Source organism: Xyrauchen texanus, chromosome 10, assembly GCF_025860055.1.
Source record: "Xyrauchen texanus isolate HMW12.3.18 chromosome 10, RBS_HiC_50CHRs, whole genome shotgun sequence".
Lineage (NCBI taxonomy): Eukaryota > Metazoa > Chordata > Actinopteri > Cypriniformes > Catostomidae > Xyrauchen > Xyrauchen texanus.
In genome coordinates this window covers 45,955,201-45,970,715 of record NC_068285.1, presented here as the reverse complement: position 1 = coordinate 45,970,715, position 15,515 = coordinate 45,955,201, and the positions used below count along the sequence as shown (strand labels likewise).

General features: G+C 38.5%; 1 protein-coding gene across 1 annotated transcript in view; it reads left to right on the top strand.

Moving 5' to 3' along the window:
* The first annotated feature begins 3,223 nt into the window (after positions 1-3,223).
* The window catches only part of atf6b (activating transcription factor 6 beta), a 36,470-nt gene continuing 24,178 nt past the window's right edge, over positions 3,224-15,515 (top strand). The window contains exons 1-2 of the mRNA XM_052135532.1: positions 3,224-3,495; positions 14,530-14,609. Coding sequence (XP_051991492.1) covers positions 3,417-3,495; positions 14,530-14,609 — 159 coding nt within the window. The 5' untranslated portion in view covers positions 3,224-3,416. The remainder of the gene's footprint in view (positions 3,496-14,529; positions 14,610-15,515) is intronic.

Genomic DNA, 15,515 nt, shown 5'->3' with positions numbered 1-15,515 from the left:
GGCCCCAGTGCTCAGTGTGGTGGTGGTGGAGATGCTGTTCCCGATCCGGACTGACTGAGGTCTCCCAGTCAGGAAGTCCAGGATCCAGTTGCAGAGGGAGGTGTCCAGGCCCAGCAGGTTCAGCTTTCCAATCAGGTGCTGAGGAATGATTGTGTTGAATGCTGAGCTGAAGCACGTTGGAATGACGGTGCTGCTCAGAAGATGTTGAAGATGTCAGTAAGAACATCTGCCAGCTGGTCTGCACATCCTCTGAGCACCCTGCCAGGAATTTTGTCTGGTCCAGCAGCCTTCCGTGGGTTGATTCTATGTAGAGTTTTCCTCACATCAGCCATGGTAAGACAGAGCACCTGGTCGTTGTGGGGAGGTGTGGTCTTCCTCAGCAGCGCAAGCACCTCCGCAGTCATCCACGGCTTCTGGTTGGAGCATGTGGTGATGGTCTTGGATGATCTTACACAAGGCAATGTGATCGAGCAATAAGACACAATCAAACATGATCAAATGTGACTATGAATGTTTTCACAAATCAAGCTCTAAAACGAGTGAATGTGCATGAACCCCAAGACTGCGTGTTAACTGGAAAAAGCCATTAAAAGTGAAGAGCACCTATTTTTTATGTTCCAGACTTATCACCAACTTAACAAGGGTTGACAGACAAAAACTGTGCTTTGACAAAAAATTAATAAACCAACTGGTCAAGACAAGTTGTTCAGCTTTTGGAGATATAGGCTTAAGCATTATAAAAAAAGTATTCCACAAAACAAAACACTGATTGCGGATTAGTGGGCTGTGTCACACAAATTCACAAATCATGACGAATAACATGCAATGTTATTTACATGTCTACAACAGGGCATGGTGGATATATAGCCATGGCTTTATAGCCTCCTTGCAAGCGCATCTGACTCCCATGACAGGGATGGCCGGTTCAAATCCCTCTTGGGGCAGGTCGAGTACGACTGGTGACATATTGTAAACTAACTCTAATAGTGGGCAGAAAAAAGATACGTGACCAACTTAATACAATGTAAATATTTTCTGGATAATACTTTTACATTTTTGTCTTTTTTTTTTATGTACTATTTGTTGTTTCAAATGTGTAATTGTGTTTTTTATGTGAAATTGTTGGTGCAGCCATCTTGACCAGGACTCTCTGGAAGAAGAGATCTCATATCTCAATGGAATCTTCCTGGTTAAATAAAGGATAATTAAATAAAAAATAAATAACTAAATGAATGGAACCTTATTGTGCAGTGTTACCATTTCCCCTATCCACAATTTTCCTGAACACAGAAGTGTTTCACAATTTATAACAGATGATTGTTTTCAATTTCCGAAAACTGTAGATAACAAAAAATCTAGAGCTCTCACAAACTTGCCACTCATTATTTTCCACATGCAAATGAGCTTGTATTTGCTGCAAATGTTTGCCAAACGTTTGCAGCTCTTCAGTGGTGAACCTGAACCTGAAGGACTTGGTTCTTTTTAATTTAGTTAAATACATTTTAGTTAATAAATTGTAAGAAACCAGAAACATTGATCATGATTTATATCTCTGCAATAAATTGAATGGTAATTGAATTATATTATTTAATTTGTTTCCCTGTCTCACCCTCAGGACTCACATCCTGAGGTCACCAGAGGTCAACCGGCTGGATCCAGCACCATTCATGCTTCGTGTTGCACTCCACTGCTACGTGTCGCTGAATGATGATGACTAAATGCAGCCGGTGCCAGCCAAACATCACTTCAATCTATTATGATGGACTTCAGAGGATGAACTGATGCCAACTCCAACCATAAGACATGGGATACTTCATATGTCTTTGTCTGAACCATGGACTTAGGATGGAGCACACCGAACCTCACCGAAATTACCGGCCAGGTTGAACTGCGTTTCACATCCCTGATATCTGCCTGCATCACCTCGGTCTACTGATTGACTATGATCTTGAAATGGAATGCATAGACTAACAATTGCCAACAAAAGCCTTCATCAGCCAATTAACAAGACAATTGCACCTATGTGAACTTCAGCAATTAATCCAGAATGGACTTTATAGACATTGGTCATTAATCTTACAGTTCATACAAAATTGATGTTTAAACACTGACACTTAACACTTACTTAGTTTAATAATTTTAAACCATGACTTTAACTATGCAAAAGTAATATTTACATTATATTCATGATGTTAGTCAGAGGGGAACTGGCCCTCACAGTGCATCTGGTTTCTCCCAAGCATATTTTTCTTCATTAATCTACATTAATCAACATCTTATGGAGTTTTGTGTTCCTTGCCACAGTCGCTTTCAGCTTGCTCACTGGGGTTATTAATACAATTATTATTTAATTACTTATTTTTAAACACGATAAACAATTGTATTTTATCTAATTACACAATGATGATTCATCGACATTATAGACATTAGTTTTATCGTCTGTTAATGCCTTATCTTCTGTAAAGCTGCTTTGATGTATGTTGTGAAAGGCGCTATACAAATAAAATTGACTTGACTGAGTTAAGTATTGCATCTCCCATGATTAAATCCTTTGATATTACTTGCATGTGTGGTTAGTTATTTATTATATTTGAATTGGTAAAAAAAATAGCTGCTATTATAACGCTAGTAAAATGTGGCTTGTGGGCAAAAGTTACCCCCCCCTTTCTGTCATGCGTTCTACATGCTGCTGTGCTCATGCTCGACTCCACGTGACAAGACTATCCTTAAATAACCGAGGGTTGTGTAAGAGCTATTAATTCAGGAACCTTCTATGTGTTTGTAGCTCTAATTTATTAATTAATACCAATTAAAACCGCTCTTCACTCGGTTTTAATGACTGTATCACACATTGTGCAAAGAACGAAATTCGCCATGAAAACAACTACATCAGGAACAAAGGAGCGATGCAGAGTACTGTCGTGGCGTTACAAGCTCTACATTTATTGCTCAATAATTCTGTCAATCTCCAGTAACTTCTAAATAGCTTGTCATTTATTGGATCTTGCAGCAATCATTCAAAATTATCTGCGCCGATTGGACTATAACCCACCTTTTCTGCTAGATAGTCAAACGATTGGCTTATCGCTCGTCCAATTACATTTGGTTTGTTATCCGTGTGGCGAGCCGTCCTGCCAATTTTCTGTTCTACATTTCGATTGGCTCTGCTGAGCAAAAAGAGGAGGGACTTTTTAAGGAAATTAATTTCCTTGTCTGTGTGTCAGTGAGCGGTGGTGCGCGATGACGAACTAAGTCGAATTTAAACGAATATAATAAATTCAGTGACCCGTTTCATGGTTTCGGAAGTTTCACTAACTGACGGACTCGTTTGTGATGTGGTAATACAGCCGCTGGACGTGACTTCGTCAGCGCCAGTGTAATTTGACTGTGTGTTGTTCCCGGTGGTGTGTTTGCTGATGATGACCGCGGAGCTGCTGCTGTCTGATCTGGACAGCCGCTTCTGCGCTGATAACTTGCTGACCAGCGAGGACTGGGGTGAGTACTGATGGACCTCACCGAAAGCGTGAGCTATCCATTATAAATGTTGCTGGTAAATGGCAGTGAATCATGAACTAACATTTCTGTTATCAGCCAAGAGGCCACAGTTACTGGCCTCAAAATGGCTAAATATTGTCCGATCAATCAGCCTCGCCGATCATTACAATTAATCTTAAAGCATAAAAAAACCATATATAATGTGTTTCTAGATGAGTCCATTTTCTGAAGAAAAAACCCTGATTGGCTTTGACAAGAAAAATTCCCCCTAACAATGCTTGTTTTTTGTGGGTGGTCGCCAGGGTATTACTGTGCTTTGTATTGCGTTCTTAGTGGTTGCTAGGGCATTGCTAGTGGTTTCTGGGTAGTTGCTAGGGTGTTGTTAGTATGTTCTGGGTAGTTGCTAGGGCGTTGCTCGGATGTTCTGGGTAGTTGCTAGGGCGTTGCTCGGATGTTCTGGGTAGTTGCTAGGGCGTTGCTCGGATGTTCTGGGTAGTTGCTAGGGTGTTTGTGCTGTTAACTTACTGGCCCATGTAAAATAATCTACTACCGAGTCTCTATGATGATATTCTTGTCTATGGATAGAGCTTGTGTCACTCTAAGACAAGTGTAAGTCAATGCTATTATTAATTGTAACTCGGTTTATCATCCACCAAAGGAAAAAAAAAAAATTGAATGAAAACAAAAGTCTGATGACCTTTTCACACCAAACGTGAATTTTATTTGATTCACAATTTGATAAGGGTTAATATGATAATCACAATTATTTTGATACAAATTGTTATCACTATTATTCTGTCATTTGAGATATTTTTTTAGATATTACAGGGCTCCAAAAATTTGACTAATGCCTCCTACGCACTACATGACTTTCAAAGACGTTGTATCGTGGTACCGTTCATATTACACAACTGTCTGTCTTGTCGTGGAAATCCCAGCTTTTTCAAATTGCACGATGAATCGGCGACGGGTGAACACATTACAAAACATTTCACTATTGACGAATCCCGGAAGACTCTGCCTGGACTCCAAATTACAGAGTGCACACGAGAAGTGATGCGAGATACGAAAACAAATGCGTCATCATATGTTGTGCATTTCAGAATATGATGTGTATGTTTTTAATCATATATTTTATTGGTTACAATATGAAAAAGTACCTCCTACTGAAAAATCTACCTTTTAGTTTACCTGAATGTCCAAGAGAATTGTCAGTTTCTCTCCAACTCTTCTCTTTCTCCACCTGGTTGTGGTACATTTCAGAGGAAACATCAAATATGCACTGGTGCTCCTGCCAATGTTCCACTAACTTTTCCTCCATTTCTTCGGTCCAATGAGACTTTCTTGATACCGCAGACATGCTAGTTGATGTTCTGTTGCAGGTACATCAGGACTCCTCCCACTGAAACTTCCTGTGCCCTTTTTCCTGCTCTCTCATTGGCTGTAGGTCAACGCTGCTGTTGTATTCAGTCAAAACATATTCACATGGCATGGTTTGGAATCGCAGACAGGTCCAAATATTTAACATTCTAGATATCTCACTGACGTCAGAGACATGCCGGCATTTCTCTAAAATCACGTCTTTGATAATTCATGCCTTGCGAGCTCTGATTTGCCTAGGATTGCGGCCTTTTGGGGGCAATCGCCACAAAACTGTTAGCGAGCGATAATTGGGCTTAAAATCGTGTAGTGTAAACTCGGCATAAGGAGACATTGCCTCCTAACTGAAACGTTTAGTAGCCAAATGGCTGTTTTAGTTGTCACATCACAGAATTGCTTGGTTTTGTTCAAAAACAAGATAGAAAGACAAAAAAAAAAAAAAAAAATGAATTAATCGGGTGTTTATTATACTGTATATTTGAGTGCACAAATTTGCATTCCCCTTTTGTCTCATAAGTTTTCACACCCCATTTCAGAATACAATATAAGAGATACAATTTTTTTTTTTTTTTTTAGTACTGCCCTTCAGGATCAACATAACTGGTATTTACATAAAATATAATGTAGTAGTATGTTCCCTTGTTGAGCATCAGTGAACGTTTGCACCTTGTGTAATAGTTGTGTATGAGTCCCTCAATTGTCCTATCAAAAGCTGGATCTCACATCACAAATGTTTTATATGTATATACATACATACACACTGTGGGCCAAAAGTTTGGAATAATGTAGAGATTTGTACTTTTATTCTCCAAAGTGGCATTCAATGGATCACAATGATGAGTTCTAGAGAAAGCTGTTTCTTTTTTGCCATTATTGACCTTCAGACATGCCAGTCTATTGCACACTGTGGCAACTCAAAAACAAACACAAAAGACAATGTTCAGCTTCATTTAATGAACCAAATATCTTTCAGCTGTGTTTGATATAATGGCAAGTGATTTTCTAGAACCAAATGATGAATTTAGCATGATTACTCAAGGATAAGGTGTTGGAGTGATGCTGCTGTCTAGATTTGATCAAAAATGACTTTTTTTTTTTTTTTTTCAAATAGTGATGTTGTTGTTTTTTACATTAGTAATGTTCTGACTATACTTTGTGATCAGCTGAATGCCAATTTGGTTCCAAAACAGCAAAATCTGTACATTACTCAACTTTTGTGTGTGTGTGTGTGTGTGTCTCTTTCTCTTTTGATATATATATATAATATTATAATATAAAAAATCATAATTTGTCTTTACAGACACAAAGACTACAAGAATGCAAATTGAATGAAATCCCAGATGTAGTTTATTTTGTTACTCCAATACCAAATAATATTAATCAGGATAAAAAAAATAATAATTTCGTACATAACATGGGACCTTTCATTATATACAAGCCCGAAATACACATGTGACTATTTTGAAATGTCTGCATTCCCAGTTGGGAACTCACTGATGGCAGATTCGCTGAGAAAGTGACTCGAATTCAAACCGTTAACCTGAGCTCCTGAGTCCAAACGAGCTCTTCATTTTAAAGATCCGGTACAAAAGAGTAATTTGTTCAATAACTCACAAGATATCTGACGAAATCGCATATGCAAGCACACATCCTGACTGTTGCCAATGGTAACTAGATTTTAAATTATTGTCACAATAATTAATTTTTGGTCACATGTGTGACCATTTTTGTTGCAGTCTGGAGTGCTGCATTACAAGCTTCAAAACCGTGCTAGTCAGAAATCATTAGTAAGATGCTGCACAATTAATCAAAAAATGAATCCCTAATTACAGCTACCACGATTATGTAATTGTGAAAGCTGATGATTACTCCTGTTGTTCAATGGATTCCGTTTACTATGTATTTTTGCAGCGGTTGAGTATTCTAACCAGTCACTGACATTTCTGTTGAGCAATGAAACGGCAATGGCCAATCAAATATGCTTAAATTAGTCCTCTGTCCTATAATTGATAACAACTGATCCTAAAGTGCAAGTTTTAAACAGTCTGACGCCCAGATGCTTGCTGTATGTTTCACCTCTGTTTGCGGTGGCACACGAAAATGAATGCTGAAGAAACATCACCTCAACAAGATAAAGCACTTTGGAATTATTTTAGATTCATTGTATCTTGTGCAACTTGGAACATAGATGGAAAATACACTGCAAATGAGCAATGTGACACAACTAAAATCCTCTCAAGCTGCATGATTTCGGGCATCTCTCACTCCTTCCTGTGAGAACTTTTCCCCATGTCACTCCCACTATTATTCCAGTAAAATGATCCGGCCAGATCTCTTCTCCAGCATTGTTACGTGTGAAATATTCAGCTCTCCTGGGACAATGATCATCTCACAAAAGTTCCTGAAGATGTTACATCACACTCATCTTTTTTTCATATACTAAATCCCGTTTTCTTTGAACCTCTCAGACTGGGTACCTTGTGGTACAATTATAAGTGCCCCAACACCAGCGTTTACTATATTTTTGGTTGTCAAAACACAGTTCCATTTTCAGTGGACTGGACTTCCTTAGACTTGCATTGTAAAGCTAAACGTCTGATAATATTGTGGATGGCAACAGTTACTATGGTAGGACTGGATAGATTTTAAAGCAGGGCTTAGCCAGGGGTGAGTTGAGCTATAATGTTGCCATTATCATCTTCTCTGTTACTGGCTTCAAGCGAGACTCACATAAAGACACACTGGATGACTGGACTAGATGAAGGGGCATATGGGTTGGACTAAAAGGCAAATGGGATGGATGGAGGCATAAACAGTGTGAATGAAGGGGGGATGAGTTTCTTTGAGGCGATTAGAAACTCAGCCGTCGCATTTAAAGACCATTTTAAGGATGTAAACGGTAAGAAAGAAATTATAACACCACTGAACATCTGGTCCTGAAGCATTTCCACTGCATTTTTATTACCAAAACTGTGAAAATAAAATGATGAGTTCATACTTTTAGAGTCTGGCTAAAACAGAACAAATAAGATATGTGCAAAAACTGAAAATAAACAATGGGGTATCATTACTGGATCCTTTAAATAAGACTCTTGAGTCAACAAATCTTCTCAAAGAACATCAAACGTTATCCTGAAGTGACTTATATAGAAGTGCGTCTACCTGAGAGAACCGATGATCGTGTATCATAGTTTAGATAATCATAATTATTTCCCCAGTGGAGAGATCAGTATATTAGATAACTCCTATTATAATCAGTGAAGCGGTTCACCTAATAAGATTTTTTTTTGTTTAATTATATACACTGGTGGCCAAAAGTTTGGAATAATGTACAGATTTAGCTGTTTCAGAAGGAAATTGATACTTTAATTCACCAAAGTAGCATTCAGCTGATCACAAAGTATAGTCAGGACATTACTGATGTAAAAAACAGCACCATCAATATTTGAAAAAAGTCAGTTTTGATCAAATCTAGACAGCAGCATCACTCCAACACCTTATCCTTGAGTAATCATGCTAAATTGATCATTTGTTTCTAGAAAATCACTTGCCATTATATCAAACACAGTTTAAAGGTTCATTAAATGAAGCTGAACATTGTCTCTGTGTTTGTTTTTGAGTTGCAATAGACTGGCATGTCTGAAGGTCAATATTAGATAAAAAAATGGCAAAAAAGAAACCGCTTTCTCTAGAAACTCGACAGTCAATCATTGTTTTGAGGAATGAAGGTTATACAATAGGGGTGTGAATCTTCACTGGTCTCATGATTTAATTCGATTACGATTATCATGTCTTCGATTCAATATCACAATGCGTTGCATCCTCAATTTCAATATTACTGCACATGGCTACATTATCGTCAATAAATACAAGCAGTCAGATATATTAACTCCCTTCTTATTTTATCTGCTCCAAGAAAGTAAACTTTTCTGAATGTAGCACACATAAGTCTGAACCCAGCAGACAACAGGAGCATTTAGAACTAATTAACACTAGTAAATACTAAAGTACAGTACTTGACAGTTTCATACGCTTTTAGTACTTATATATAGTGCAGTGTGCTTCATAAAATATTTAAACGTTAACAAATGTATAAACATTGAATTAAATTATAATCCAAAAGAAATGGAGGCTGAGCCTACTTATTGTGTGAATATGATCAGTCTTCAAAAACAAATCATTCTGCAGTGCTCTAATATACAAAATATAAGCAAATAACAAATATAAAATAACACACTGGGAACAGGACACTTCCTGAATGTGCCAAACATCACAAAGATGAGTCACTGCTCAGTATTTGGGAATTTGTAGATTTTTCTGTAAGAACACAAATTGATCCTCATGCTCTGGTTTGAGAGTGCTTCTTTTAGCAGTGACCACATCTCCTGCAGTAGAGAAAACCCGCTCTGCAGACACGCTTGTGCCTGGAATACACAAGTATCTTTTTGACAGCCGAGAGAGAAGGGGAAATGTGACCTCATGGATCCGCCACCAGTTCAAAGGGTCCTCAGTGAGAGGTAGAGATGGTGCTTTACATTATGTCTCCATTTCCTCCTCAGCCCTGGCATAGGGGGTCTTGGGTTCTACTGTACCTTCATTGTCAGTGAAAGACTGTCCCAGCAAACTCACAAGCAGCACTGAGGCCTTTCGTTTGGGAGCAGAGGGGCTGTCCTCCATGGGTTTCTTCTTCCAGAGCTCCTGTTCCCCCAGGAGCTTCAACCACTTTTGTCCTCCTAGGTGTACACTCATGCTGTGTTTGAACAAAATAATAGAAAATAGCATTAAACTAGTAGACTGTGTACTCAGTCAATGCAACAGCTCACATATATTAGGATAACTGTTTTTTCAGTCTTGATTTAAAAACGAATTAATAAAATTTTTACTCATTGTAGCTATTAACTATTAATATTATGAGTGTTTCAAGTTTGTTTTAATTTTATACATTTTACAAAAAACATGATTAAATTACCTCCAAGGATGCAGCCTCCTCAGTCACTCCTCTGTATATCTCCAATCTCTCCTCCTCTGTGAGAAAAGGCATTCCTTTAAAACTGGGATCCAGGGCAGAGGCTGTATGAAGGATCTTCTTCTCTGCCTCACTGTTGTACCTCTTCATCTCGCGGATCATGGGCGAGTCTCTGATTGTGTTCGACATATTCTGGAGGAGTTGCGCATTTAGAGGAGCAATGAGAGACACTGTTGGTTTGCGCTCTTCTGACATCAGTGTGGTTGCATCCTTCATAGGCTTTAATGCCCTCACAGAGTTCTCCGCATTTGTCACATCTGTTTCACTGAGAGTGCACAGATCTGACTCTCCTTTTCTGACTTCTGGAGACAGCAAGGTGGCACAGATTGCAGGTTGTTGTTCCAAGAACCTCTCGACCATGTCGTATGTACTGTTCCACCTTGTTGCAACATCAGTTATCAGCTTATGATTTTTCAGGCCTAGACATTGCTGTTTCACTTTCAGACAGTGGCTTGCTGCAGTAAAAGAATGTTGATATTTGTCTGACTCTGCCCAGAAGCCTGGAGAGCGTGGTCACTTTAAGTGCCTGCTGGGACGCGAGATTCAGTGTATGCGTGAAGCATTTTACATGAGGGAATTTTCCCACTTGAGCTGCAACAATCATGTTCGATGCATTGTCTGTCACAAGGACTACATCTTTATCTGATAGCTGCCATTCCTCCACTACATGAGACAGTAGCTCTGCCAGATGAGCACCCATGTGAGACTCATAAACAGCTCTCGTTTGCAGCACATGTGATAAAATCTGCCAGTCCAATCTATGGTAATGTGTCATTATCTTTACATAAAACTCTGTCGTGAGCGAAGTCCAGTAATCACATGTTATTGCTACTCGATTAGCTTGGCTCATTGACGCTATTACCTGGGCTTTGGTTTGTGGTAGAGTTCAGGTATAAACTTTTCTGTAAAGTGGCTGCGACTCAAGTGGCGAAACCCGGGGTTGTCCACCACAGAATAAGGCTGTATATCCTTAGCTATGAAAGCTGCCACGGATCTGGTTATTGTCTTCCCTTTCTCCGAGTTGGGTGACAAAGTTGATATCGCTTGATCTATTTTTGGCTGAGCTGGGTCCGCCATTGCACTGGCAGGCGATAGCATCTCAGGGTGAAAACGGCTAATGTGGTTTCTTAAGTTGGTGGTATTACCAATATTGTTTTATTCATGTGTGATACACGGCATGTGTTTTGTCCAGTTTGTGCTTGCCAGTTTGTTCATAAAAGCCGAAATGTGCCCAGATGTCGGCTTTTATAATAGTGGATGCATTTTTTATTTCGCCTCCCTCCACCATTTTATGCTAGTGCGATAAGCGCGTATGTGAATAATGACGTCAGAAAAACGTCAGTAAGCTATAATCGATTATGGTCCATTACTGCATCAATGCAAAATCGTCCACTTCCACATCGCGATGCATCATAGAAATGATTAATTTCAACACTCCTACTAGACAATGCTTGAAATTACCAAAAAACTGAAGATTTCATGCAAAGGTGTACACTACATTCTTCAAAGTCAAAGGACAACTGGCTCTAACAAGGACAGAAAGAGATGTGGAAGGACAGATGTACAACTAAACAAGAGGATAAGTACATCAGAGTCTCTAGTTTGAGAAATAGACACCTCACATGTCCTCAGCTGACAGCTTCATTGAATTCTACCCGCTCAACACCAGTTTCTTGTACAACAGTAAAGAGAAGTCTCAGGGGTGCAAAGAGACAGACATTGGACAACAGATCATTGGAAAAGAGTATTATGGATCTTAATCCCATTGAGCTTTTGTGGGATCAGCTAGAGTGTAAGGTGTGTGAGAAGTGCCCGACAAGACAGTCACATCTATAGCAAGTGCTACAGGAAGTGTGGGGTGAAATGTCACGTGAGTATCTGGACAAACTGACCGCTACAATGTCAAAGATCTGTAAAGCTGTCATTGCTGCACGTGGAGGTTTTTTTTTATGAAAAGAAGTTATGAATTTATTTCCCCAAATTTTAATTGTAATTTTTCATGTTATTGTATATTGTGATCAGTTAAATGTCACTTTGGTGAATATTTCTTTCCATAAGAGCAAAATCTGTAAGTTATTCCAAACTTTTGGCCACCAGTGTATATAAAAAAAAAACTTTGCTTTCATCTCTTTCTTCTGTGCTATTTTTTATACTACAGATGCTCTTGAGAACTTGACGGTGAAATACAAAAAAAATTGTTGACATTTGTTTGACTTCTGTTCCTCATTTGTAAGACGCTATAAATAAATGTCTGCTAAGTGACAAAATGTAAATTACTTTCGCAGCCTCATTCATTAGATTGGGATCTAGGGCTGCTCGATTATAGCAGAAATCATAATTGTCGATTATTGCCCTTGATATTGTAATCGCGATTATTAAAGTCGGTTAAAATATTAAATTACAGTGACGTCACAAAGTAAGTAACTGTGTGGTTCTTCGGAGATGATTTCAATGGTGGATACGTGCTGCGCTGCAGATCTTTTAAACATCTTAAGCATTAAATATTGTAGTTATGTTTGTTAATGTTAGGCCAAATAAAAATGATATTAAATAGATATCTATGGTACAGAATAAATTGAATTACTGCTTAAATTAGAAGTCCATGTACAGTTAATAATGACATTCAATATTCAAACTTTTTAACCGCCTATATAAATTGACCAAGTTACTTACTGCATTCAGGGAGTGCTATGACAGTGAGACAGGGACCATTCATCCCGTTAGATCTTCAATGGTAATCTTGTTCATGTAAGATCATCGTTAGATCATTTTTTGCCTCAGTGGTTGCACTTTGGAAATTAAAAACATTAATTTGTGATAGGACTTTGTCCAGTTTGTGAACATTTTAAATTTACCAATACCAGCTGTGTGGTAAATGGGTCTTATGCACAATAACAATGACGGTGATTCCTGACATATGCTATTCATGCTATATTCGTTTATGTTGGATACACCTCCAAAACAAACTTGGAACAGTTATTTTGTACAAATCAAATTCACATTGGCCTATTTATTAACTTGACATCAAAACTGTTATTGAATGTTTTATAAATTGTACACAAATCGAACAATGTGACAAACTCTCCCATTACAATGACTGCGGTCACTCACTGCAGGTTTACACTGTTTGAGATCTGCTTTTCGACACGAGCTCAATGACGCTCCGCACACTGTTCTGCACTCTCATGAATGCTCTCATTAAAAACAAAACAGTCTAATCAGCATGATAAATCTGTTATTTACACCGTGTCTGTGCCTTGATTAGAACGGGAGTTTTTATTACCCTTTTGCAGAGCAAATTTATTATTAGCATTATTAATCGTTGTGGTATTTACTCTTGCGGATCTATTGTTAATCATTTTCATTAATTTTATTACAACTGTGTCTTCACACTCTACTAGTTGTCCAGACTCTCACAAATCCTTCAGCTAAATCAGATGACCAATTCTCTCTAATTTACATTCATTCTAAATGATCAAACAGCTCTTTTGAAAGTGTTCTTAAATTAAGATAGTATTCTTAACTGGTGCCCAGCATTGAAAAGGGGGAGGGGTCATCTGATACACTCATAACCGCACCTTAAGTGACACGTGATCAAAAATCATCTGTGAATTGAGTAGAAACCACTACACATGTCCATTTTTCAAAAAAAAAAATACTGAATCAAACCAATCTGACACGATTTTACATTTGCATATAGCACAACTGAAGCACTTTTACTATGAAGTTGCACTCGCGTGCTTGTGCGGATCTAGCGCAATCGGCAATCTCCAAAGAGTTTAAACAGCCTGGATCACCTGCTTGGATTGTCACAGAGTGACCGTCATGATTTGTGAATTAGAGGAACATTTGATCATGATCCTGACATTTTTCATTCTGGTTGATAGAATACACGCTTCAGAGAAAGATATTTGTTGAATACTCAACGGGAAGAAAATGCTGGATTTTTGTGAGATTCGTGAATTATTTCTGTTTATATATGCATATTTGCAAACAGAATATAAGTTTTATTGATATTTGCCTTTAATCATTACAAAAGAACATTAAAAGTGACAGGGAACTGCTGTGGAGAGGCTGATAGAATATGTGCTTTAGAGGAAGATTTATTAGCGCTCCACAGGATGCTGGATCTGCCCAAGTTTTGTGAGGTTAGTTTATTATATCTCTTTAAACGAGATATGTGCATATTAGCAGATGTCTATGCAGTAGGTATACATGTTATTAGCTTAATTGATATTTGCCTTTTTATCATTAGACAAAACAGTTAATAGTTAGAGGAACTGATGAGCAGAGAGAGAGGAAGAATGAAACAGACGAGCACTTTAACATTATGAGCTCAAACGCGTCTGCGTCCGACTCGGCTCTGATATGCAGACTGTTTAAATGACACTGTGTTGCACACCGGTCTATTATTGTAGTAACATGATGCACGTAACGACAATATGAACCATGACTGGTCGTTTACATTTCTCAGTCGCTTCACATGCAAGCATGCGATTTTCACCATCCTCAAGAAAAAAAACAGCCAAAAGTCTGAATATCGGCGGATGTATCGGCCTCTGCGATATATCGGTCGACCATTAATATTTATTGTATTTATAATACATGTTTCTGTTTATCTGTTTCAGATGCCTGTCTTTATCAGTGTGAGGATATGGAGGAGGGGGAAGGCACTCATTTCACTGGAGAAATTAAATATGACACATTGGTTCGTTCACACCACACAAACACACACAGGAAACGGCAATGCGCACAGACAATCAGTATGTTTACATGTGCAGTTAAAATCGAGCTACTGTGTGTTTTTGACAAGTCAAGCTTTAGTCTTCATCTGTCTGTCCAAGAGTTCATGACACAATGTGTAATGGCAGGTTAAATATGTGGGTGGCAAACTTCCTTCTAGCCAAATATGAGGCATTTTAAGTTATATGATTAATTGACTTGATTATTGGTGAGTTCACATACAACGCAAAGAAAGTTTTCACCTCTCATTGCTCGCGCGAGTTTGACCGCCGGATTATAAATTTGTGTTTAAACTCATGCTTGTACGAGTAATGCGAACGTTCGAGTATTCCCCGTTCTCTTCCAGAAAAGGATGGGAGGAGGGGCTTCTATGACTCTGTTCATTGTAAAGTAAAATCAATAGCTGGAATCAAGTAGACGCGCATATTTTCAGAACTTACCAGGTAGTCTAACTTCCTCGCTCACTTTCCTCCAACCGATGTCTTTTTTCGTCCGATCACTGTACATGCATGACGTCGTGTCATACAATTCTGGGTGCCCACACACCGCTACAACTATTATTTCATCCATTTTTCATCATATTTCATCAATCTCAAAGTTGATAGGCTTTCGCAACAACACATCATGTGAATTTCTCGCTCAAGTTGAAAAATGTAAACTCGCACGTATAACGAACGAAGCGATTTAAACGTGTTCGAGTCGCTTCATTCACGGCACCCGGCGCAAATTCGCGTTTATCCGCATATTTGCGTTGACTTTGTATGTAATCGTGCCGCGCTAACCGCTCGCTACGCGTTGTATATGAACGCACCATAACAACACATTCCAAATGTCTTATAAGCCTATAAGGTCAAAAATGATGAATGAATGA